Raw genomic sequence first — 25,678 nt, 5'->3', positions numbered from 1 at the left:
CCATGTCTGTTCAATTCCTGTGCGTAATTCGGTGTTTCCAAAGCGCTCCAGTTGCGCGGGGTCGCATCCAGATGTGTGTGTTTTTCTTTACGGTGCGACGAAGACGTCGAGGAGCCTCTGAACCAATCGCCGCCGCCTGGGGGCGGGTCGTGTGTGGACTGTTGTGGATATGGAAAATGGACAATTTAACACGCACATTCATCATTCATAACCCGACGGGGAGACTTTCTCTTGCACGCTGAATTGATTCGCAAATGCCCGGTCGTGGTGTGAAAAGGAAAATTACCAGAGAGGGGAAGAGCCTGGTTCGCCACCCGGTAAGGGCGAGCTCTCTGTCGGGGAGAAGTCAGAGCGCAGCGGGGATCGTACTGGGTGATTTCTGCTGTCTGTGTTCATAGGCTATGTGTTCATTGTAGATGCATCTGAGTGAAAACGGATGGACCGATGTGTCTGTTGAGGTTATAGCTTACATTCATTGTAGTTGGAGTTAGATTACACCTCATTTGGCTCTTATGGCTCTTATCATTTGGTCTAAAGGCATCAGTCACAACTGCAAGCTCATGTTCATAAAATAGGCTACAACGAGGCGCTTAACTATCCCCTGACATATGGTAACGGCACAGGTTGCGACGGTAATATTAGGAATGTGCTTTTGTAAAGTGCGTTTCCTCCCTTAAGGCAGCTACCAGCTCCTGGTGTATTGTTTGCATACGCTCAGCTGCGCACCTTTGTCACTCAGGCTGCTCAGATGTTGGACCGTAAGTGTTGGAGGCAGTCCTCGTTATCATACAAAGAAGCAAAACTAGGAGACCTTTTGTTGTACTGTAGCGACTGTGTAGAGATGAAATATCGCTATAAAGTCTCTATAACCTCAACTCACTGGAAGTGCAACAGGGACACTTTAATTCACCACTGGATTATCATGAGACTACCAGCCTTTAGCCTATTTGACAGGCGCAGCCTGTTTCAGTAAATCCAGGTGGCTGTTGGAGCAGCAGGGACAGATGATGTGCGGTTCATGGTGCTCTGAGTGAGAGAGGTGCATGCTGGATAATAAAGGAGAGCCCGGCATATCGGCGAATGAGAGACCTGGGAAATTTGGAGGACAGGCACGAGGGGGCGGCGGGACACTCCGCCTCATTATTTTTATAGACGGTGCGCATGTTTGCGCTGTGTCAGCCGTGTAACTTAATCATATTATAAATCGAGAGCGGGGTCTTCCCGCGAGGAGGAGAAGTTGGTGTTTTGAGCCTCTTGTGTCACTGGCGGACTGAGCTGTCAGCGCCGCCGGAGCAGGACGCTCAACAGTTCAGTGCGCAACTGTAGTGTTTGTGCTTGAAGGGGGACTGGAGGGTCTGAACCTCCCAGCTCAGAACCGGATGAACCTGCTGCACCACCTGCAACGGATCTCTATGTGATTCAGTTACAGGTAGGCTGAATAGGCGGCATGTTTTGAGGGTGAGACTGCGATATGTTAGACTAAGTAGCGTTCAAATACTGTAGCTGTGTCAGTGTGTGAAGGATGCGTTTGTGGACCTAAATAATTAACTTCAATTCTTATTCAGTTGTAGATAATTACGCATGATCTGAGTCATTTCTGTGCCTTATGTCAGCTCTCTGAGATTTGGGAAAATGTTGAGCACACGTTGAGATCTTTTGGCAGATGATATTTATCCCACTGCTCAGATGGGCTGTGGGCTGCACATTACTGTGCCACATCCAAGATTATTAAATAATTTTGTCACTTGTTCAGCTGTCATACTGTGTCTGAATGCAAGATAGTGTGAAGTAACATCACTTTAATTTTAAAGTACACTGTAAAGTATTAATATGCTTCACAGACATACAGATTGTACTGATGAAGATGAAGTGAACAAATCACAGACACAGTGACAGTACAAGGCATCTTCTCTTCAAGTCCTCAACCAGGCAGCACAACAAAATCAATTCTGAAAATATAAATTAAGTCTTTCTTAAGAGCTGTAGGGAATTTTCCATTTACATGAAAGGTATTTTGAAACACCTGACTAACGCCTTACATTAAACAGAAATACACCACAAGGCCGTGTCTTCTCAGTGTGGTCCAAATAAAGAATGCTTTGTTCTGGCTTCTGTTTGCCTTGGATACCTTGGATCATTCAAGCTATATTAGCTACCAGCTCAGGAAATAGCAGAACATTACCTGCTTTCACATCCTCCTAAGTGCTCCATGTATTAATGAATCCCAAAGAAACAAACAAGGCAGCAAGAGTTCATTGCAGCAATTAATTACAACTCTCTAGCTATTTAGTTTTTATGAAAAAAGACAGCGACTTCAGTGATCCCAAATAAAGTGCTGTCATTATCATGGATGCCCAGAAAAGGCTCTCTGGGGAGGCTGGATCCTGATGGCAAGCTGTACATGAATTTCATCTGATTTATGAAATGACTTTATTATAATGGCAACCCCCTCGTCTTAATGGGATTTTGCATTCACAATGGTTCAGTAATACCCTCCCTGCAGATTAAGAGGAGCACAAATCTTGTCTTGTCGAAGCATTGGCCAATACTGACAATATTCATATTCCAGATGTGGGCATATCCATAACCGCAGCATTCATTAGGAGGGCTGGGAGGATCAGCGTGTGACCTCTGACAGCTATTAACCCTGATAGGTCACTATGCATAGTAATCATGTATTCACATGCGCTTTTTTTTTTTTTACTGTGCCTGTGTAAAAATATGTAAAGTTGGAGAGTAAAAGAAGAGCATTAAGGATGAAAGTGATTAGTGTTTATTAGGGCTGTCGGCATTAACGCATTAATTGCAATGATAAAGATAAAGATCTGTATAATGCGTTATTCTTTTATAATCACGTTAATCGCCACTGACATTCTTGTTTTAAGAGGCTGTACCTGGCTGAGTTTTAAAGCTACAGTGATGATATTGGTATCATGTGAAACTAGAAGACCTACGTCACTGTACCAGCCATGTCATGCTAGCCTCTCGGGAAGGGGGCTAAACAACACTCCAGAGTTAGGCTAAATTTTGACAATGGGAAAACAGCATGGCCATTCCATAGGGGTCGCTTGACCTCTGACCATGATATCTGGATGGAAATGGGTCTTATGGGTACCCATGAGTCTCTCATTTACAGACTTGCCCACTTTATGCTAGTTACATGCAGTTTTTTGTTGTCATCTGATTATTAATCAAGAAAATCTGGTTAGAATTGCTTTAACCAGTCAATATGTTCTTCATAACTGTTTTGAAATGCAAAATAATGGAATCGAAAACGTCATCAAAAAATTCAATTTATTCAGATTACCTAATAAAATTCTGCAATAAATCTTAATTTTAAAAATTAATCATTTGACAGCCCTGGTGTTTATACAACTAGTGTTATACATAATGTGATTATAGAGAGGAAAAGCTTTGAAATCAATTTATTTTCCTCCTTAATCTTTTAAAGCTAAATACTGCAAAAACTCCTGCTTTGATCTCAGATGTCAGAGACGCTCTACTAATTGAAGCCCTGTCTGGAATGTGCCCCCTCTTCCTTATCCCAGGGTCAGATCGTATATCATCCCGTGTTGTCAAGGTCAGATTGTTTATAGGCCGATCTGATCTGAGTCCTGCGATAGGAATGCCTTCAGGCCGACGCCGCAGAGATAAGATGAGTTGCGGGTACACGATGCACTGCGAGCAGGACCAGTTAATAAGGCAGATGGATTTCACTACACGCTGTGTGTGTTGTCAGGTGCACAGCCGGGCACACTGAACACAGTGCAGTGCACTTGCTGTATCAGTGTCTTTTCCACTATATGCTTGGAGCTGCGTGCCAGTGTTAGCTATGATCTTCGTCCGTGTGATACAGCCCGGTCCACATGTCTTGTGTCGCGGTGTCTTGGACTGTACACAGCTTTGCCAAATCCAGAGCGCGAGCTTGAACCTCCTAATAACTGCTCCTACCCATCTTGTTCATTCTGTTAATTAGCCCTTGTGGCGTTGGAGTGCAGCATATTGTTGAGACATAATTAATCAACCCGGCTTGTAATTATGCTGGGTTTGGAATGTGTGCGCGGTTGGGAGCCTGGTTGCGTCGCAGGGCGTTCAGCTTGAGGTAAACATCTTATTAACCGTGTCAGAGTCCCTCAGCCCACGCAGAGCAAGTATTTTATTGTGTTTTATTAAGGTGGAGGAGAATGTGCTGGTATCCACATTATGAAAATGGCCCTGTAAAAGAACCAAGTTTATGGTCATTACGATTCCAAGGTGGTCGATCTAATGGAAAAATACCTCAGTTGCTGCTTGTGGACAGAGAGATTCTTTTTTTTTATCCAGTAAAAAGCTATTTTCTCAGCACAGACCAATATGCGTGTGTGTGTGTGTGTGTGTGTGTGTGTGTGTGTGTGTGTGAGAGTTAATGTGTCTGCTTATATATGCATATGGTGTGTGGGAGTGTAAAGAGCATCTCAATTTCAAAGGGCAACTAGTAGGTGAGGACAGAAAATAGAACATGGATCACATCCCTGTTGTAAGCTTTTAATGCAGGTTTGTCAGCAGAGACAGACCCTTTTTTTTTTCTTTTACCGCAGCAGGGTTTTCTTTGGTTTCGCCACAGAATGACTGATATGACTACAGACAGGCAGGCAAACTTTATATACCCAGTGACTCCTGCTCAGGTTGTCAGAAAGAAATAGAAATGCAACCCCGCTATTATGCAGCCATTTACATTCATGCCAATAAAAACACACAGGGCAAATGCACAAGTTCCTGGCTAGAGTCGCCATCTGGCCACCAAAGTAAGGTTCTCAACCGGAGGGTGGGGACACCCCAAGAAGTCAAGAGATGACAAAAGGGGAAGGAAAATGTAAAACAAGCTATGTCTCCTACAAAAGCTATTTTTTCTAATATTAGCCTTTTGCTTGCGAAGTATATAATTCCGTATCTTTAAGTCCTTAAAGTTATTATCTGTAAGATTTTCATGAAATCATACCCTATTTTTGATACAGTTTTTGTATATACTAGATTTTGTTGGATGTGGCGGAGTTCGCCATTAGTTAGATTAGAATCAAAGCACTATTAAAGGGCAACTTTTTCAGCTTGGACCTTATTTACAGATGTTTTTGTGTCTAAGTAACAGATGGAGACATTTTCTCTTTTTAAACTGGTCCAGTATTCAGCAAGGGGCAAAATTGGCCACACTATATTGTCAACTGCACTGTCAGTTTCTGTCCACTAAAAGTGCTCATTTTTGCCACTGACAGGCTCAGATTAGTATTAGAAGTGTCTGGCATTATGGCATATGACACCGACCCCACAGAGATAGGCCTTGTTGTTAAAGAGTAAGATTATTGTCTTTTTAACCAGAAATAGCCTTGAAATTGTTGTTGCCAAACCCACCAGACTCTGTTTAAATAAAAACTAATTTTATCATAAAAAACCCACTTCGTTCGAAGTCAACAGAAACTAGATAAAATACAAAACTGTCTTGGTTTGTCTTTCCACTGCTCCAACAATCACCATCTCAGGTTCAGTCAAAATAAAACCTTTATGCAGCTAGATGGATGAGAAGTAAAGCTGGCTCTTTTTACCCCGAAATTACTGTTTATTTAAATGGAGTCTGGTGGGTTTAGCAATGGCAATTTCAGGACAATTTCTTGTTAATAAAGAATGAACTTGCTCTTTAACAAAAAGATCTATCTTTGTAGCAACACTTTTCATGATGTTGTCAGACACTAAGATAAAGGTAGAAGGCAGAATAATAATAACCTGAGCCTGTCAGTGGCAAAAATAGTGGCACTTTTACTGGATGCACATTGGCCAGTACACAAATGCCCCAACTGGATATATTGCAGCCTGTTTTGCTGCTGACGGCTGCAGTACTCTCGCTCAACACAGGACCAAATTAAACAATTGTTGTCTCCATTAGTTACCTGTACATAAAAACACAGGGGGAAAGGATCCCGGTTTAAAATTACCAAAGTTAACCTTTAATTTACCATTGATGCAAATCCCAAATTTCTTACTGCTGGTACTTCACATTAAAAGCATTCAGCTGGTGAAATGAGGGTTGAGTTGATTAAAACAAAATAAATTTGTTTGGCTGCACTGTAAACAGATGCACAGTGATGCTTCTGCTGTATTTTACAATGAGCATTTCCTGTTTCCATAAATCTGGGACTTGTAGTATTAATATGCGCCTGACTCTTTAATCACACTAGCCACAATTCAGTGATATATTCAACCTGTATTGAGCAGTCCCAGCCAGAATGAGCTTCATTTCAAGGGGTCAGAGAGCAAAAAAAGATTTCTGCAATAACACAACGCAGTGCGGCTATCTTCTGGTCCACAGTCACACTGTCACATCTCTCAGGCCTGTAATGACAGACTCCAGGGTTTAATTTTAGCTCGACCGAGCCTTTCACCTCACCACAAGATTTGTGTTTTCTTCAGAACACTTCATTTTACTGAACTAATATGTCGCCAGCTTTAGGCCTGCAAAAACACACAAGCCAGATGTGTGTATAAGTATAGTTCAGACACACTCAGGCACACACAGCCACAAATAGTCACTGAAAGGACTGCCACCACTGAACACTAGTATTTGTACAGTGCAATCACTGAGGATTTGTGTCAGTGTATGGAAGTCTTCCATCATTCAGGTGTACTGTCATTATAAGCTAACTATACCATTTTGGAAATAATGGAAATATCATTTTAGAAGGCATTTGGCCCATCCAGCGTCAATTTACAACCTGCTCTATGTCAGTAGCCAAATCATTTCAGATATAATAATGCTGCTGCTGCTGCTGCTTCTCTTACAGTGGCAATGTCTACTAGCCGGAGAATGACTGTAATGATAGTGGATTTCATTTTGAGCGTTTACAATGTCAGTTGTGCTCAGCGCTGGTGCAGTGGCCAGAGAACAGCAAATTGAACAAATAAGGGAAAAGCCAATCTGTCCCTGAAAGGCAGACATCTCTTTATGAGAAATCTCCCATTTGGTGGAAGAAAAACACACACTGACAAACACTGAATTTCCTGCAGAAGGCCATCATTGGTGACATCCATTTCAGAGCACGTCAGTTTTCATTTTCTGTCAAAGCCTGCATAACCTCAGTTGAATAAGCTGTTGTGTAAACACAATTTAAGGGAGACAGATGGGATGACAAATTTCAATTCCATCTCCCTGAATGACTTAATAGTGCGCTTCTGTGGAAACCTCGCAGCAGGTAGAAACAGTTGAGGGAAGCCCGCTGGGCCCTCAGAGAGGAAGAGATCGAGGACAGGAAGTGAAGGGATTGGGTCCAGCTGTCATCCATGAAAAATATCGATCATTATGTCTCCCTCTTGTCATTCTCTTCACCCATGCTACTTTACTGTCCTTCATCTTCGCCTTTTATTCCCCTTCACTTGTTCCTTTCCGGTCCTTTAAAGCACTGACCTTCCCATGTCCTTCAAATGGGACTATATTCAACAGGAAGTCCAACTTGAGAGTAAAATTACATTCAGTAAAGAGGCTGAGCCCATTAAAGCTGTAACGTAACATGTCAGTCCTGTTTGATTTGGCAGCACCTGAGGGTTCTTGTTGTATCAGCAAGGTCCGCCCATAAGAGGGGAAACGAGGGAAAGCTTTCAGGGGCCCAGCAGCTAAAGGGCCCCATTGAGACCAGCAAAAATCATGTTCATCCTAAATATAAGCAATAATTAAAACATTATATTTCTGGACAAAATGTTAACCTTTACCTTTAGAAAAATAAACATATTTATTATTACTTTATAGAGTTGCAACAGTAAGACTTTCACAGTATGATGATGTCGAAAAATATCAGGGTATCATGGTATTACAGAATTCTTCTTATTATCAGTTACAATGACCCTTAAATTACTGAAAATGGAAGTTTTTTTAATTAATGTTTTATTGCTATAATTGAAACTTAAAACCATTTTTTAAAAATAAAGTGTGTAAAAAGTCTCCCTTTTGAAAATAACTGAAGTAAGGGTGAGATTCTCTGTCCAGTTGCATTTTTTCCAGTACCGTAGACAATCGAACATACACAGTATGATGTTTGTTTGCATACCACAGTATACCATGGAACTGGTATATCGCTGCAACCCTGTTATTTAAGCTTGATAGTAAATAATATGGTAATCACATATTAAAATAGTAGGAATAAAATGCCTGTTTCATAATGAAATCCCCCTTTCCTGAAAATGATGTCTTTTTTTGTATGGAACCTTTGTGGTAAAATACCCAAACAAACTGATCTAAACCAGGAGAGATCGGGCATGCACATGCATTGATATGAGTACAGCAGACATGGGTAGGACCATTTCTGTGGTCGGACCTGATATCAGCAAATGTGATAAGGCCGTGTCTCACCAAGCCGACATCAGAGAACTAGCGGCAACGAAAGCCCCCTAATGCATCGCCCTCATGTCGGCGTGTCTCAGCCAAAAAGTGGCACAAGAACACACCAAGCTGACAGCCAACCAGCACGTATGTTCTGTGCCTGCCTTAGAGGAAATACACTTCCATACCAGCAGATGGCGGTCATCTGTAATAGTCATTCAAATAGGGAAACGGGAAGACTGCCATTTCGCAAGTTAGCCAGTTAGCACATTAACAACACAACCCAACACTGAAAGAACAAAGCATATTTACTGTGCACCAGTGAACAACAACATAACAATTAGGAAATGTTTCTGTTAAGACCTAAATAGTAAAAGAAAAATAATCTTACGTTTCTCTTCTCATGCACTGAGCTTAATGGCCAGAGTGATTTCACTGGCTCCACAGCTAACGCTGATTCAACATGCCGATTCGCAGAGAAAAAAAAGCAGACGAGTTGACAGACAACGGGGGCCAATGGCGCGGGACACACTGCAGCGACGAGGGTCATAGACGCTCGCTGTCGGCCCAATGTGGGCAGGCGGACAGCCGACCATGGGCTTTGCGTGTCACAGTTTTTAAGGCTTTATAGAAAACACTCATTGAGCAGCTACTCTTTTTTTTTAAATAAGTACAACTAAAGAGCAACTTGAGTATCCGTTTACAGCACCGCCAAACAAACTCAGCATATTTTAATAAAGTCAGTCAATGATAATTGTAACAGTGATCTGATTTCATGCTGCACACAGCATGAGGAGTTCTCCATACAACAGCAGGGCAGGGAGAAGTTGGTTAGGTTGCTGAGAGATGTGCAGCCTGGCTATCACTGGAGTCTAATTCCATGGAAATCCAGAGGATTATGATTATGATTATGAGTCTGTTCAGCAGGAGAGTACCTAAAACTGTACTGTTGTTAAGGAGATGAGGTGAGGTGAGAGAGTTTAGTTAGTCCTGCTCTGAAGGTACGTGATCCACCTGCCACTTCCTATTAGCTGATTTTAATACAGTGTGCATTGTTACTTTTTTTCTCTTTGCAGTGTTGACACAATTTCTTTGCTTGCTCAGTAGACTCTAAATGAACCTATCTGGAAGTTTCTTTGCACTCAAGGCGAGAGTAGGATCAAAGAATTGTTGGCCTTGCTCATGTCTGTTATTAAGTGTTTTGTGCCCACCTCCTCCAGCCTATTTTTTTGAGGATGAAGCAGGAATAATTGAAAAGAGAAAAACAGTGCAAAAAAAGGTATTGTTTGTATGTGAATACCTCCGGTCGGCTTAGGTAGGTGAGGAAAAGGAGGAGGAGAAAGTAGAAGGGAGGAATGATGGAGTGCAGGACGAGTAGGCATTGAGGGTACAGATAGGTAACAAATGAAGGGAGGTGGAGCTGTAGAGCTCTGAATCTTGCTCTCACCTTTCCTTGAACCTTGTCCTTGCACCTCCAGGCCCCTCTATTCAATGAGCCTTGTGGCTTTTTTCCAGTGGTAGTCACCCAACCATGATGATCCATCATTGATCTGTGACAGAGGGACCTCTCTCATCACTTAAAGCCACTTATGTGTGTATGTGTGCATCCATACGTGTGTGTCTCCTTGCTGATTTGCAGCTCTAAGGATGTTGTCAGGCCCGGTCAGGTCCAAGCATGCCCTGGAGTTTCACTGGCTTGCATTCATCATTATTGCGCCTTGTCAGTGGCCACACACTGCCATTGTACGGTTTGTCCTTGCACACAAAAGTCAGATGGCAGGGACGAACACAGGCTTTCATGCACCTGGATCTGCCGGGCAATAAGATGATTTCTTTAAAAAGTATTTTTAAAAATGAGTAGTTTCATGCTCCAGTATTCTTTAATATTATCTTCAATGATTATGTTTAATTCTCATCTTCCTCTAAACCTATTACTCTTCATTGCCTCAGAAATGTCCCCTTGTCTTGTAATTTTAAAATCAATTCAAGTTTGAGCTGCTATTATCTGATCAGTTAAATCATGTAAAGGCTGTCAAGTGAAGGTTTAAAATAAATAAATGATGATAATCGTGTCTTATTGTAAAATAGCAGTTAAAGCATGGAAGTAGACACTCCTATTTTCTATCCAGCGGTAATTGAGAGACCTCACTGCACTTAAATCAGTGTAAATATCCTCGGTAGACTGCTATTTTTACAAGACAACTGCAGGAAGATGAACAAAAGCAACTGCGTTCAATGGCATTAGATTATATAAGGCAACGGAATAAATTCTTCACGCCCATCATCATTACCATCATCATAATGATACCCTCCATCACTTTTCTATTACACCTTCTTGCCATCACCATCAATTATCCCCACAACCACAAATCATCGAGACACAGCTCAAGCAGATTTCTCACCGGAGTGTATCCTGAAGAAGATTGAGGTCTAATTGTGTGCGTTGGTGGCAGGGGATATAAAGCACAGGGAAAAAAAATAAAGAAAGGAAAATCAATGCCTTAACTAAAGGAGCAAGTGAATTATTGATGAGAAGTATGTAATGGGATCCCAAGTGTCTATTTCTCCCCAACTTGGACTGTTTGCTGCTTAGGCTGCTACAGCAGTAGAAACATGGAAGGTGCCAAAAACCACCCACGAACATCTAAACAGGCAGATTAGCTAACCTGAATTATCTGGTGCAGTTTGGCTGACACTACCAACCGTGGTGGAGTTTGAATGAACTGGAACTTATATGAGAATATCAGAATAAATCCCACGCAGCTAAACTCCGCAAATGTTGCTCCATTCATTGGTTGTTTCTGCCTCTTGTGAGTGACAGGCTACTGTTAGCAGTGAGGCAGCTGCATTTTAAGTCCACAAACAATTCTACCTTTAATCAAAATTTTTCATCCGAGGTGTCACATCCAACAAGCTTCACCACATTAATTCTCAAATGGTTTGGTGTCATAACTATCTGTTCAGCACAGCTCGCAAGTCTTCTCTGTGTCCTGATAGCAAAGAGAACAACAACCCATCAGTGTTGGAGAACAAGGCACAGCTTGTTGTACACTGAGAATTTTTTCCACTTTCACAGGTTCGTCTCGATTTCAATTTTTTAAGGTGACAGCCCTGCAAAGTGCATGGATGTAGGGCTGCAGGCTTTTCTTTACTAATCAAATATGAATTAGGTTTTTGATTCATCTGGATTGTTTTCGATTTATCAAAAACTTTTGAAAATGGCATGATGGTAAATGTGACTTTTTAGATTTCTTGAATTGTCCAACAAGTGAAAACGAAAATAAAAGATATTATGCAGGATTTTCCCACAAATAATCCCTCTCAGTCATCACTTATGACCCACTAAAAGTGTGTGGTAGTGTATTTCTCTGCAGAGACTCTGCTCTCTGCCTGTATTTTCTTATTTTCTTCTTATTTTCTGTGTTTGGGATATTTATGGGAAGTGAGGTCAGGGCTTTATAAAAAGATAGCAACCAGGTGCCAGACTGTTAGCAACAGGCAGCCAAGAGGAACATCACTAAAAAATGCAAATATATTGACACTAAACGCCAAATACGAGTCTCTGACTCTGTGACTTTTACTTTCACTTTTGATGGTGAGCATGTTTTCATACGGTAATTGGCAATCCTACATAGGCTCGTGCACCTTTAAGTTTGCAACTATTTAAAAGACAAAAAGTCCTTACATTCGAGCACCAAGAATCTGCAAATGTTTGTCATATTTGATCTGTAAAGGACCTGTTTATCGATTCATTTTCTGTCGATTTTTTTCTGTGCAACAACAGCACACACACTTCATGTTTTTCCATACAGAGATGGCGCACAAATTTAATGCTGTTGTCATAACTCTACATTTTAACTATAGTTGTAGGATTTTTTTGTAGGATTAGTTGTAGCTAATTTTCAATTACAAGTTCTTAGTTTGTCACTTGATTCCTTTAGGCCCAAAAAATCTTTTTTTTCCACAGACTTGTATTGTGAAAAAGACATCTATAAATGGTGGCTACATTAATTTTTGCATCACAAACCATTCAAAATTACTTGTTTCACTATCAGGATTTGATGGATTCAGTTCGATTACATTTGGAAAGTCTAGAAGAGCCGCAGTATTAAATCATTTTGTGTTCACTCAACTTAGCCGAGCACTAAACCGGAAGTAGTGCGCTTGCTCTATGGGCCCAATGATGCGGAAGCAGTGCCCATTACCTAGGTAATTTTATATGTGGCAGTTGAGTGTTTTTGGCTTTATGCGCCACTGAGCAACTTTCATGGGAATGAACGGAAACCAGCTATAGCAGATAAACAGCGGTCAAGCTAAAAACAACACTCACTACGCATCATACAGTACATAGCTACAGTATACAGTCGAGTAAAAGCAGTTCAATTCACACATAAACCCTTATTTCCTCCAGTCCTTTGAGGTGGGGAAATCAGATGATGCATTGTTTACCCACAGCACCAGTGAGCTGTTTGTTTTTTGCAAGCAGAGAAGGCAGGCATCACTTCTGCCTGACTGGAGAGGAGGCAGACACGGGGAATGTGAATGAGAGGTAGAGGGAGAGAGAGCGGCCAGGTGAGACCTGAAAGCTGCCTTTGTGTGGCAGCTGGCAGTACGAACACTGCCCTTCACTGTGAGCCATTCTCCACACACACACACACACACACACACACACAGCAGTATACTGTACATGTTGGGGAGTTATGGGGGGATGTTTGGCTCAAAAAATACGAGGCTAAAAAACCGTTGCGAGTTTGCAGATGTAACAAAAAAAGCCTTCACTCATTCCCTCCAAGGTGAACGGACGTTTCAGAGCCATAGAGTTGCTCTGTTTTCCTTCTACGTTTCCAAATCTCCATTTCAGATGCTAAACACTCTCTTATTTTCTCCTTCACTTCACCTCAACTGTATCTGGCGCAGTTCAACTGGAGCTTGAAGAGCATGATAATATCTGGTCCTGCCTTAGACTATTCCAGAAGTCAGAGCACATCTCATATGAGCCTGTAGATATCCAGCTTTTTCACAGGAATGTGGAGGCCGAAGAGGGACAGAGATAGAGAAGAGGTGGACTTAATGAAGAGAGGGTTTTGATGTGTAGCTAATCAGGGATGGATGCCTTTTTGACAGTGCACCGAGTTGTACTTTTTCCTCACTTATCTCCTTATGAGCGTGAGCTGCAGAGAAAATTTGACAGTTTAAAATCCTTTACTGCCTGTAAAACATTACCCTGCAGTGCAACTTTATTGCCATTTGATTATATGTGTATTAAATGTTATTAGGGTTGCAGATTACACGTGGTTGTCCAGAATGAAAAGCAAATAAAAGCTTATACCCTTTGGACAATCAGAGGTGTTAGTTATAGCATCTCTTGAGAGAGCAGTTCCACAGCTAATCCTCTTGCATGTCTCTGTGTTGCGGCAACTCTGTCTGTGTACTGATCTGTATTCTTGTTTGTTTACTTCTCCCCAGGAGGGGCCCTGCAGACGGCAGTCGCGCCAGGCACCATGAGGCAGCAAGCTTGGCCTGAGAGAGCGGAGAAATCACCCTTCATCACTCTCAACCGGGCTGGGCAGCGGAGGAAATGCACACAGAAGCAGCAGCAGCACATGCCACAGCAGACACAGGCTAACACACACATCTGAGAGTACAGCAGAGAGCAAATGGGGAAGGCAGAAAGAGACTGAGAGAGAAGGGTGTCAGTAACTCAGATTGCGTCATTCTAAATGGCAAAGTGGACCGGGCCACCCTCAGAGGCAGTGATGTCCTTGTTAACGCATTGTCCTTCGTTAGAACCTCCTTGTTAGAAATCACAAGTCAGTCCCCCGCCCCTGTGAGGCTACAGAGCTGAGGGGCAGAGGAGAGCAAAACCAGAGGACGAGAGAGAGAGACAGAGCGGAAAAAAGAGACTGTGACAGGCCCCCATGCAGGCCCGTAAGAAGTATGTTCTGCTGGGCTTGTGTGCGTGCTGCTGGCTGGTCCTCTTTTACTGGGGTGGAGGAGTCCAGCTACGTCTGCTCCGCCTGCTGACACGCCACCGGGGTGAAGTGGTGCGCCCCTGGCCCAACTGGACCGACAGGGCCTTCCTGCCCCGCTATGCCCACCTGGATGAGCTTCAGACGGACCCCGGGACGGCTGAGTCGCCCCGCCAGCGCAGACAGGCGTGGTCCGCCATTTATAAGGACAGTCGCTGCCGCATGGAGACCTGTTTTGACTTCTCGCGGTGTCGCCGCAGAGGAAGGGAAGGGTTCAGGGTGTATATATATCCATCAGAGAAAAATGACCGCGTGTCGGAAAGCTACAGGAAGATCCTGACGTCCATAGGCGAGTCCCGGTACTACACATCAGACCCCCGTGAGGCATGCCTGTTCGTGCTCGGGATAGACACCTTAGATCGGGACCAGCTGTCAGGACAGTTTGTGCCCAATGTGGACGAACGTATCCGTGGTTACCCGCTGTGGAATGACGGGCGTAACCACCTGATCTTCAACCTGTACTCAGGCACGTGGCCTAACTACACAGAGGACCTGGGCTTCAACATCGGCCAGGCCATCTTAGCCAAAGCCAGCCTCAACACGGAACATTTCAGGCCAGGCTTTGACGTCTCCATCCCGCTGTTCTCAAAGGATCACCCGCAGAAGGGTGGAGAGCGGGGCTGGCTGGTGAGGAACACCATACCGCCGCGAAGGAAGTACCTGCTGATGTTCAAGGGGAAGCGTTATCTGACGGGCATCGGCTCAGACACCAGAAACGCTCTTCATCACATCCACAACGGGAAGGACATTGTGTCTTTGACCACGTGCCGCCACGGGAAGGACTGGGAGAAGCACAAGGATGCCCGCTGTGACCACGACAACCTGGAATATGAGAGGTAAGACGGGGGTTACATGGCCGGTGGGAAGGGCAGTAATGAGGTGATGTTAAACTGAGAAGCGAGGTGTGAGGGAGTGTGGCGCTATGCAGGGAGTTATAGGAAACAGCGTGTCAAGTGTTACGTTTTCATGGGAAATACACAGTGGTGTTGTTCCGTTTGACTTTGTATTTGAACTTTACATGCTGTTTTATTGGTCCTTTAGATGTCACTGATTTTCTACAAGCAGTGTAGCTTTTGGGTCCCACTGGCTATTTTTGTCTCTTTTTTTTTTTTTAACAGCTGCACAAGTTTTGCACTGTTTGGGTTTATGATGGTTGGCAGTTGCTTGTGAGATCAAAGATTTGAGAAGTCTCTGGAAATTTAGATTCAGGTCACTATTTACAGCAATTCTTGTGTTAGTGCTGTTAAAAGTACAGCTGAACAGTGGTTGCAATGTGCTCCACTTGTAATAGCTGACCTTGAGCTCCTCTGTTATTCAGAGTGTAAATAAATCATACAGTTTGTTAGACAAATAAGAGCATTGTGAAGAAAATGCAGTCATTTACATTGTGTATTTGGGTGTGTTTTCTGGTACAAGACCGAGGAATAAACAGCTGCAGCTAATTAATTACAACTGAAACTACACTGCATAAAGAGCTGAAGCAAAGGTCACCACAGAGAATGGCTTTGTGAAATCTCTGATTACCTCAGAGAATAAACCACTGATGGGTGTGTGAGGAGTGAATGATTATTCTTTTTTTTTTAATCAGACCAAGGTTTCTTGCTGTTGTTGTTGCATAGGGGATGAGCTTAACATTTGCACTTTGGTTTTAAATTAGTTTACTGATTAGATGGGGGATGGAGTGGATCAAATACATGGGGGGTGAGAGTCCAGCTACTTTTGCAACACTTGGGAGCAATGATTAATTATTAAACTCAACTAATCTGAGGAGAGCTAGATGAGGAGGAGTTACTCCTCCTCTCCAAAATAAACAGGCCTAGTGATACAAACCAGTAAAAACACTGAATAAAGCAGTTTCATGTTATAAATCAGCGTTTCTCAGACACTGTTTTGCATGTTGGAGACGGGCCGATAGCCTAGCACCTGATGTGTGCTCACCCTTTTTCTCTGATAACTTAAGATTCAGACGTTCAGGAATTTTTACCATGAGCCAAATGATCCGCAGAGGTCTTCTTCTCTTTAAAACTGACAGACAGTTTTTACTGGTGTGATATAAACCAGTAAAAGTACTGAATGAAGTCGTTTCATGTTAAAAATTCAGTGTTTTTCCGCAGCTCTCATTGCAAAGGAGCTTCCAATTACAGTGGCCTGTATGGAAATTGCGAGCATTTTAGGCTGTTGTAGAAACATTGCAATGCAACATGACAATCTCTGCAGATGAGGACTTGCTCCATATATAGATATAGAGGGTACGCGTTGACATCACTTCCCCCCGGAACATGCGCCCCTCAGTCGCACTGACAAACATCCGTCAACCTTGCAAAGTTTAGCAATGGAAACAGCAAAACCGGGTGTAAAGCATACCAGAATTGCAGCAATCCAATCGCTTCTCTTTTCTTCTCTTTTGAGCAGTCTGTAAAACTGCTTGTTGGATCTATTTGTACAGTCAGTTGCACAACAGCTCCTTCCCCATTTTAGATGGCATTCCAGCTAACACTGCCACTCGTCCTTCACTCAGTGGGCGTACCTGCAGTGATTTTCGCGTGCTGTGACGTCACGTGCATACCCTTTATAACCGACTAATTCTAAGGTAACGAAAACACAACAATTCTTATTTTCAGACGATATTTCACAAAAGAAAATATTCTTATTATATTATATTATATTACCAATATATCCCCTCTAAGTCCTACACACTGCTCCTTTAAGCATATGACCTTTTGCCAGGGTTTCAAACAGATTGTACAAAAGTATATACTGTACTGTACAATGTTTATTCCCACTTGAGCCCTGTGTTCTATACAGGCCTTTTCAAAGAGTGGTTTTCAAGTATAGGAGCACCATTGTTGAGTTAATAATGAAAAGCTTTAGGAAACACACCCATCTGCCTAATACATGTTGCAGAAGCAGCTTGGTAAACATGTCTCATCTTCCGAGTGCTTTCCTCCTACGGGCTTATTGGAGCTCAGACAGTGATTTAAAAACAGATGGAAAATAGATGCATGCACACAATAGGAACTTTTCTAGAGTAAAAATTGTCATTTACATTCTCTGGAAATTAATTGTAGAGGTAAATACAGAGGAGGAGGATAAAGAAAAGGGATTAGTTTAGTTTTATGCAAAGTCATCGTCTTCTATTATTCTATGCTGTGGTCTTTACATAGTTGATATACAGTAGAGGAGCTATACCGGCCTGTAACACAGCCCCTCTGTTTCACTCCTACTTACTTAACTTACACTTTGCAATGAAAGTCTCTGAAGCTGAAGTGCTGACAGAGCTCCTCATTATAAAGTCTGTGCCTGTCCGTTCGTACACAGATACCAAGGATAGTCTGATGGTGCAGAACACTCGGAGACAGGAGAAGATGGATTTCAGTGAAAGGGAGACTGAGAAAAAGGAGTTAGAGCCACACCGAAATGTCTATTAAAGTTTGAGTCGACTCCTCTGCAGTTTTACTGCAAAGCAAGAGCGATCAACATAGTCATTATTCCGTTATAAGACTATGAATAGAAAAGGGTAATTTAAGTGTTCAGAAGTTTGGGAGGGGATTAATTTATTGTCTAGTTCATAGTCTGAAAAACAGAATAAAGGGAAGTGAAAAGCAGCAGAGAATCGAGACAGATTTGGCTGATTAAAATTCTTCTATCTTTTCAGTCGTTTTTCTAACAGGGATACTTTTCCCTTGAAAGTTGTCTGAACATCTATAGCTTTCTCTCACCACCATATTCCACAAAACCCCAACTAAGTTTGCCCATGTGTCCTTGCAAATACGGTGGTGGGGAAAGTTTGGTGATGTGGTGACTTTTCACAGGTCTAGTCAGTGAACTTCTCAAACCCCTGACATGCCAGCTAGCTGAGAACATGCTTGCACTGGTCAGTCACAAAGCTCTTAGAGCTATCTAGTTAGTGACAGTTATTTAGTTGGCTTGTTAGCTTTGTTACTAACGGACCAATAATTGTACACATATTTGTACCGTCAGGTATTTGTACCACAACTGTCCAACCTCTTGGAACTTTTTTTGTGGAAAATTTCTTTCTCAAGTTTGCTACTGCAAGCTAATTGATTCGTAAGGGCCCGTGAAAATGCTGCATGTCTATTGTAAATTCATTGTTGTTCATTGTTGTTGTCAGTGTAGTCACATGGGAGGTGTGCTCAAAAGCGAGAGCGATGCTGTCACAACGTATGAGGTTTCCCAAGTGCCGGTTTTTCAGGGCGTGATGGCTGCTCCCTGAGAAAAACAAAGTTCAACCTTAAGGACACACACCTTATGTCATGTGATGAGGAACAACCCTTCACAGCTTCATAAACAGCAGTCTTTGATAAGTATGGAAGAGAAGTTGATTATTTCAGTGCAAGAGTTTTACATCTGACCCACGGACAACCTTTAGGTCCGATACACACTTAAAAAAACAACGGCTGAAAGTAGCTCCAAACTCTGGATTTCCGGTAGGTAGGCTGATACAGTGCTAGTTATGATGTCTTAGCAACATGAGATGCAACCTTCCTCTGTGCCCTTAAAAGTTGGCAGAGAGTCGGCAAGAGTAGCATCCAGCGTCCAACCTCGGGGTTTTCCAGGCAGTCAAAGACGCAGCATGTGACCCAGCCCAAAGTGTCCTAATTTGATCACTCGGGTGAACACTCAGCAGGAGGGCTGCAGCTCAGAATTATTTCATTATCAACTAATTTGCTGATCTTGACTAAAAGTTCATTACAGGAATGAAAATAATGAAAAATCAGAGCTTTTGGTGGTATTTCAAACAGCTTTCATCCCTTTTTCTGTCCCAAACTCCATCAAATGTCTTGCACGTTTGCTTGAAAAGTGGCCGAAATGATTAATGGATTGTCAAAATAATTGACGATTAATGTTCTGTCAATTGACAGATTGATTATTTGATGAATAGCTCCTCTAAGTGCTGTACATTCATTTAAGTCATAACTTCAACACAGGACCTCAAGTAAAGGCAATTCACATGTACAGTATATGCTTATATGCTAGAAAGTTTATGTTAAATTTGCTTAAATGTAATTAAACATTAATGATAAACGATCAGTCCTTTTTTAAATCAAGTCCTGTACAATCTTTTATTATTTTTTTAACCGCATCTTCATCACTGAAAGGCTTCTCCTTTGTTAAACAGACCAAAATTTTTTTGGCATTACTGCTAAACCCCAGTTTAAATCAAAGCCCCTGGGAGGTGGAAGTTGTTTTCTTGTGCTATCAAATGAATGCTCAAAGCAATAGGACTTTTCAAATATCGTTTACCCCGGGAACAGCGGTTCTGTGATGGTTCGGATCCGAGCACACTCTTTGCTCTTGTGGCCTGTAACTAGCTACCTTAGGCTTGTTTACATTGGGCTGGGCAGCAAAGGGATAGAGCTGCTCAACACTGTATGAATGAGCTCATTTATTCCACACAGCCCGCTACTCAGACACCCGGGTGGGCAGGGGGTGTACGGGGTGGGGAGGATAGTGGGGGAGGTCCCATGTGGCACTTTGCGGTAGATTTGCACTTGGCTCTGAGGGTGTAAGGGTGTGAATGGGGGAGGCAGTGAGAGGGACAGCTGCCGTTTGTAAGAAAAACACAAAAAACGGGGATGATTTTTTTTCCCTTCTCTCCTCTTTTGTATGAAGTCGCTTTTCTGTGGAAACAGGAGGCTTTAAGCCCCAGAGAGAGAGGTGTGAAGGAGGAATATGGGGTGGGAAAGAGACGGAAGGTGAGGGATCCATCTCTCTTTGAATCTCCCTTTGGGAAGAGAAGAAGTTGGTTTGGAGACTGTTGAAACCAAATGCACAAAAAGAAAGGAGGACAATAAACAAACTGTATGAGCAAGGTGTCTGTTTGAAAACCATATGAGACACACCCTCGCCTCTCCATCTGTCTGCTGACATATTCTCCCTCTCTCTTATGTCTTCCCTTCAGTCCTTCTATCCTTTTCTTTCACGCTTCTTTCTTCTTTTGCCAAAAATCCTGCACCTGAAAAAGCGGTATGCTAATAATAACAGTCCATGTCACAGAGCGGAGCGCGTGTGTTTTTGTGTGTGCGTGGCCATCACTGCTATAAATGCATGAGATTGTGTCTGTGTGTGAGAGACTGTCACGATCAATGAGGCTCTTAGAAGGTGGCACCAGGTTAATGAGCGCATGCATCTGGTACACCAGCAGATTAGCCCCGAGGGACCTGGACAACACAGCAACCAACGGACAAAGGGCACAAGAGGGGGGAGGAGGAGGAGGTAGGAGGGAGGGACTCTTGGTCAGACAGATCAATAGACCGTCGTGACATAATTTGAACATCCCACCCCCACTTCTTGCAACAAAATTAACAAGAGTTGTAAATTAAATTCTAGTAAAAACACAAACTGTTCTTACAAGACTTTTAAACAGTGAACTTATTTTCACAAAAATGATAGACTGACTAAAATTTCATCATAATATGATTATAAGAATAATAATAATAGTTTATTTTTATTAAGTTTGAGGTTTGGGTCACTGCAAATATGTTCTTCCCTTTGGAAGACAGTGTAACACCAGCATTGTGTGGGGAAAAAACAGCTACCTCAGTCATTTTCAGTCTGCAACTAATGATTGTTTTCAATATCAATTAATATGTTGATAATTTCTCCAGTTATTCATTTAATTGTAAAGTCAGAAAACCCCAATATATTAAGTTTACTATAATACCAGCAGAGGAAAGCAGCAGATTCTCACGTCAGAGAAGCAGTTTAACTGATGAGATAAACAAGAAAAATGGAGGGTCGTCCAACAAAAAAGTTGAGCTTGGCTCATCTTTTGCTGCAACATCATCCAGCCTCCTTTGGGTAATCAAATGTGAGCAAGTGCACATTCTTGGTTGATTAGATATACTAAGAGCAGCTTATTTCTGCTGTTCTGCTGATTGTCACAATGGAGATTAACATGACTACCTTTTTTAGAGTTGTAAAATTATATTTCCATTATTATACAACTCATTAAATAATTATTAAATGGTGCTGGGTGATACTAAGACCATTAAATGTCTTTTTTTGACTAAATACCTCAATATCAATATCATACCTATATTGTAGGTATAACCAGTGGTACCTCCACAAAATATTTACACAAAGTCATTTTTGATGTATAATCATCCGTGATGTGGATTTGATGACTAGGTAAGTTCAGAAAGCTGCATCACTTCACATAAATGCAGCCTTAAAAACCAGTAAAAGACAACACTTATGATATTACGATATCTAAAACTAAGAAGATATCTAGTCTCATATAAAGATATCTATATATCAGTGATGCCATGCGCAGTGTTTTTCAGCCTGAGAAGCCTTCAATCTCATGGAGTTTTACTCAAAATGGTCTTACTGGACTGTAATTTCGTAGTCTGTCGACAGTAAAACACTGGTCTGCTGACCACACACACCTTTAACCATCATATGAACGAGACTGCTGTCATACTGTAGTTTAATATCTAGTTGTCACCATTCACAGACTTTAATTTGCCATTGTAGTTCCTTACATATCACTGCTGAACAATAAGGCTGTAACTAACAATCATTTTCATTGTCGCTCCAACTGTTGATTTTTTTTTCTCCATGTATTCATAAATGTTTGGGCAATAAGTGTTTCCTAAAGTCCAGGGTGAAGTCCTCAAATTTCAAATATATTCAGTTTATTGTAACAGAGGAGTGTTAATTAATAAAAAAAAAAATACTTAATTGATTATCAAATTAGTTGCATATTGATTTAATAGTTAACTAATAGATTATTTGATTAATATTTACCACCATTAACAAACAATTAAAGAGTTGGTGAAAAAAACCCACATTGTCTTACTTACCTTTCTAGCCATGTGTTTACAAATAGCTGGATCCATGTGCCCAGATTTTGTGGTATTTTATAATTCATATTTCTGCCTTTACTCAAATACAGTGGAGAAGAATGGGATGTCTTTGTGGCCCTCACTGAAAACTCAGGAGCACATTTCTTTCTAGAAACAGCATCCCAGTCCCTCTCTGATCCGCAGACCATCCTATCACTAGGTTTCACAATTCATTGTTTGAAAAAAGCTTATATGAAATGTGTTCACAGTGGGGGTCTGCGGATTATCTTGAATTATCCTCAACAAAGACGCCTGTTCACCAAAACAAAGTAGTCTGCAACCCATGTTCAACCCATGCTGAGAAGACACACATTTACACATTCAGACTGACTGTTGGTGCAGGTTTAAACGGTGCCCGTCACCAACAAAAGACAGCACTGAAAAGCTGCCCTTCTATGTTTTTTTGCTGGACTGCTGAATTGTTGCATAATGCCCACTTTTGGCCTTATGAAACAATGATAATATCTCCATGGCTTTCAGCAGAATAGTTTTAAAAAACGGATTAAGTTTAAATACCTTTGTCCCCGCCATTTCTATTAACACAATTTTGCTCTTTTTAAAGCACGGAATGATTGGTAAATGGCACCCAAAAATCCCATTAAAATGTGCCATAGGGGAAAAAGAAATCTGAATAGGAACAGAAGGTGCCTGGAAATACTTTTCGGGGTCTATTGAATTTGGTGTGTAAGTCTGAGCGTGCGCGTGTGCATGGATTATGGATGATAGGAGAGAAAACAGAAACGAAGTCGCAAAGAGACAAGTTGGAGGTAGGACACAGTGGTACCCAAGGCAATAAGAGCAGCAAGACAGAAGGGGAGAAAAGGAGAATGTCATGTGATAAAGATTACAAAAAAAGAGGGGGGGAAGAGCGATGGATACCGCAGGCAACTTAAGGAAAAAAGCGAGAATGAAACGGGGCAGGAGGGAGGGTGACAAAGTGGGAGAGAAAGACAGAAAAAGAGGGGATACTTGAAGCGAGGGAGAAGCTGTGCTGCAGCCTAATGGCCTAGTTTCCCTCACTTTAGAGAATTCTCTAAGAAAGGGAGGAGAAACGTGCATTGTACAGTGAATGTAAATGAGCAAGAGTGTGAAAAACAGAGAGGGGAGGAAGAAAGAGAGGGATACTTAGGAGATACAAAAGGTACCACAGAAAACGCAAAGTTCTCAGGTTCCTTTTGGACCAACTGAGAACCAAGTGTGTGTTTTGGGGGTTGAACAGAGATGGACAGGAAGGGAGAGATTATAGTGACAGCGAGGACGTGTAATGGCAAAACGCTGTACCTCTCTGTTTGTCTAAACGGCCTTGGTGTTGGAAACTGATGGGTCATTATTCATGACCCTCCTTGAAGGAACTCAAGGTTGCTGAAAGAGAAAGTGTGAGCAATCAGACTTTAAAACCTGGGTAACAGTTCAGGATGAATGCAGAATGCTAATCAGACAGACTGCATGAGAGACCGATTTAATAATATATCGGCTAAAAGTTTGAGGGAAATGCTTGAGAAATGCTCTCATGCATGTGAAATTTGAACAGGAAATTTGCAGACTTCTCTGCTGTCATGTGCACGTAAAAGCAGGATAACAATTCTGATTTTAATACGGTGCTTGAAAACTGAATCAGAATTGGAAAGGAAAACAGCGTCATTGTTATCTGCTGGAAGACATAAAAAAGCCCTCCATTGCTGTGTAGTTAGTTCTTCCACACATGCACATTTTGAATTAATATGTGGGTGTGTGCATGCACAGTTGTGTGTGTCTTGGTCTGTGAACGCTATACGAAAGTGTGTGCAATTTGAGATTTTGGCCAACCAAATAAAAAAAACGCTGCAGCCCACTGTAATTAGGGCCTGTGAAATTGTACCTCTGAAGATGCTGTGGTCTTAGTGTGTGTGTGTGTGTGTGTGTGTGTGTGTGTGTGTGTGTGTGTGTGTGTATATGTGTGTGTGCGTGTGGTTTGTGCGGCCCGTCTCTGCTGTCTCTGTTTAGAATACTTGGAAATGAGAGGCAGCCTTGTGATTCTCTGGCACTTGTACACTCCTTCCTCCGCTCTTTTTCCTCCTCTCCAGCTCGTATCTCTCTAATCCCTCACATCAGTCTTCCCTGCTTCCACTGTGCTTTTGTGAAGTCTGGTCAAATATATTTATAAAGTCACAGAGTGCTCCAACAGTGCAGCAAAGGTTGTCCAGGGGGCATGAAATTAACCTGCTTTCTTGCTGGCCAATGAAGCTGATTGATTTTGGTTTCCTTTAAAGCTGCCATGATCAGCAGTGTCCAACATAATATTTTTCCCTCCATTGGCCCCCCCGGGCCACTAGATTAGAGTTATACTGGCCCCTTGTATATTTTCACAGGCCCGGCAGCCAAAAAATGGAAGAAAAAAGAACATTCTTTTCCACAGAAATGCTAGAGGGCTTTTCATTTGAAACAGAGACAGGAAGTGTTTCTGTTTCAAAGTGAAAAATAAATATCTTTTCACATCTGTGACGTGTTCTACAAATGTAGACATTGAAACTGTTGTGAAAGGTGAAATGTTTCTGCTATGATATCTATATGATGATCAACAGATTATATACATTGTCTTGTTTTGGCTGAGAACCGCACGTGTTACATCATAAAAATGGGGGACATGCCCAGTCTCCAGAGGAGTCAAAGATGAGTCACGCTGCTAACGAAGGCTGTGTGGCTGCTCTAACATGTTAACATGCCTGGCAAAATGAGAAGCAAGAAGTGCTGCGTCACACATGCGCTGCACAGGTAGGCAGTGTGACCCTTTTGGTGACGTTTCTTTGAGTTTTTAGGATGTTAATAAGACATCCATGACACGGCTACGCCTTGACAGACCAAGCTGATGGTCTGCTTTGGTCAGTCTCAGGCCGTTGATGAGCATCTGTTGCCCTATTTTTTTCGCTGTGCTCTGCATCGTTTGCACTAGTTGACCATTGTCGGCAATTTTTTTCTCCAGCTGGTTCCGCGTGTTGAATTGGCGGAGCCCGTTTGAGGGAAATCATTCTGATGGACAGTTCAGCTCACTGCACAAGAGCAGAAACAAAAGCAAGGAAGTAAGCAAATGACTTCAATAAAGAGGTGAGATTATTATTTTTTTAAGAAGAAAGAAAAAACAAGTTCTAATTGTTTGCGTTATTGTTCATTCATTGTTCATGCTGGTATGAAGAGTTTTTTCCTCACACACAGATACAAAGCGATCTGGTTACAATATCCTGTTTGGTCTCTTGTAGTCTCTGTGGTGTGTTCAAATGCAACTTTTTGGTGGAGACACAGGTGATGTGTGTCCGCCTATTGTGCCACTAGGTCTTTGATGTCAGTTTAATATGTCTTGGCCTTAAGAGACACATCCCATAATGCATTTTTTCCCCACGTGTATATCAGAAGTTTACTATACATTTCATCAAGCGTCTTGAAAATGCTGAATCTTGAATGAATGA

The 25,678-nt window shown here is 42.0% G+C and overlaps 1 protein-coding gene across 3 annotated transcripts in view; it reads left to right on the top strand.

Annotated features, from left to right (window-relative positions):
* LOC121958038 (exostosin-1c) overlaps window positions 1–25,678 on the top strand; it is a 104,107-nt gene that overhangs the window by 3,443 nt on the left and 74,986 nt on the right. Inside the window, exons 1-2 of one of the 3 annotated variants that reach the window (XM_042506885.1) lie at window positions 187–317; window positions 13,805–15,203. In XM_042506885.1, the coding sequence (XP_042362819.1) occupies window positions 14,257–15,203 (947 nt within the window). In that variant the 5' untranslated portion in view covers window positions 187–317; window positions 13,805–14,256. Of the gene's footprint in view, window positions 1–186; window positions 318–1,219; window positions 1,430–13,804; window positions 15,204–25,678 lie in introns of those variants that run through there. The other 2 variants (XM_042506886.1, XM_042506887.1) reach the window with 2 other exon arrangements.

The sequence above is a fragment of the Plectropomus leopardus genome, chromosome 18 (assembly GCF_008729295.1).
Source record: "Plectropomus leopardus isolate mb chromosome 18, YSFRI_Pleo_2.0, whole genome shotgun sequence".
NCBI lineage: Eukaryota > Metazoa > Chordata > Actinopteri > Perciformes > Serranidae > Plectropomus > Plectropomus leopardus.
Note: the sequence above shows the minus strand (reverse complement) of the source record. Positions and strands in the feature narration are given on the sequence as shown.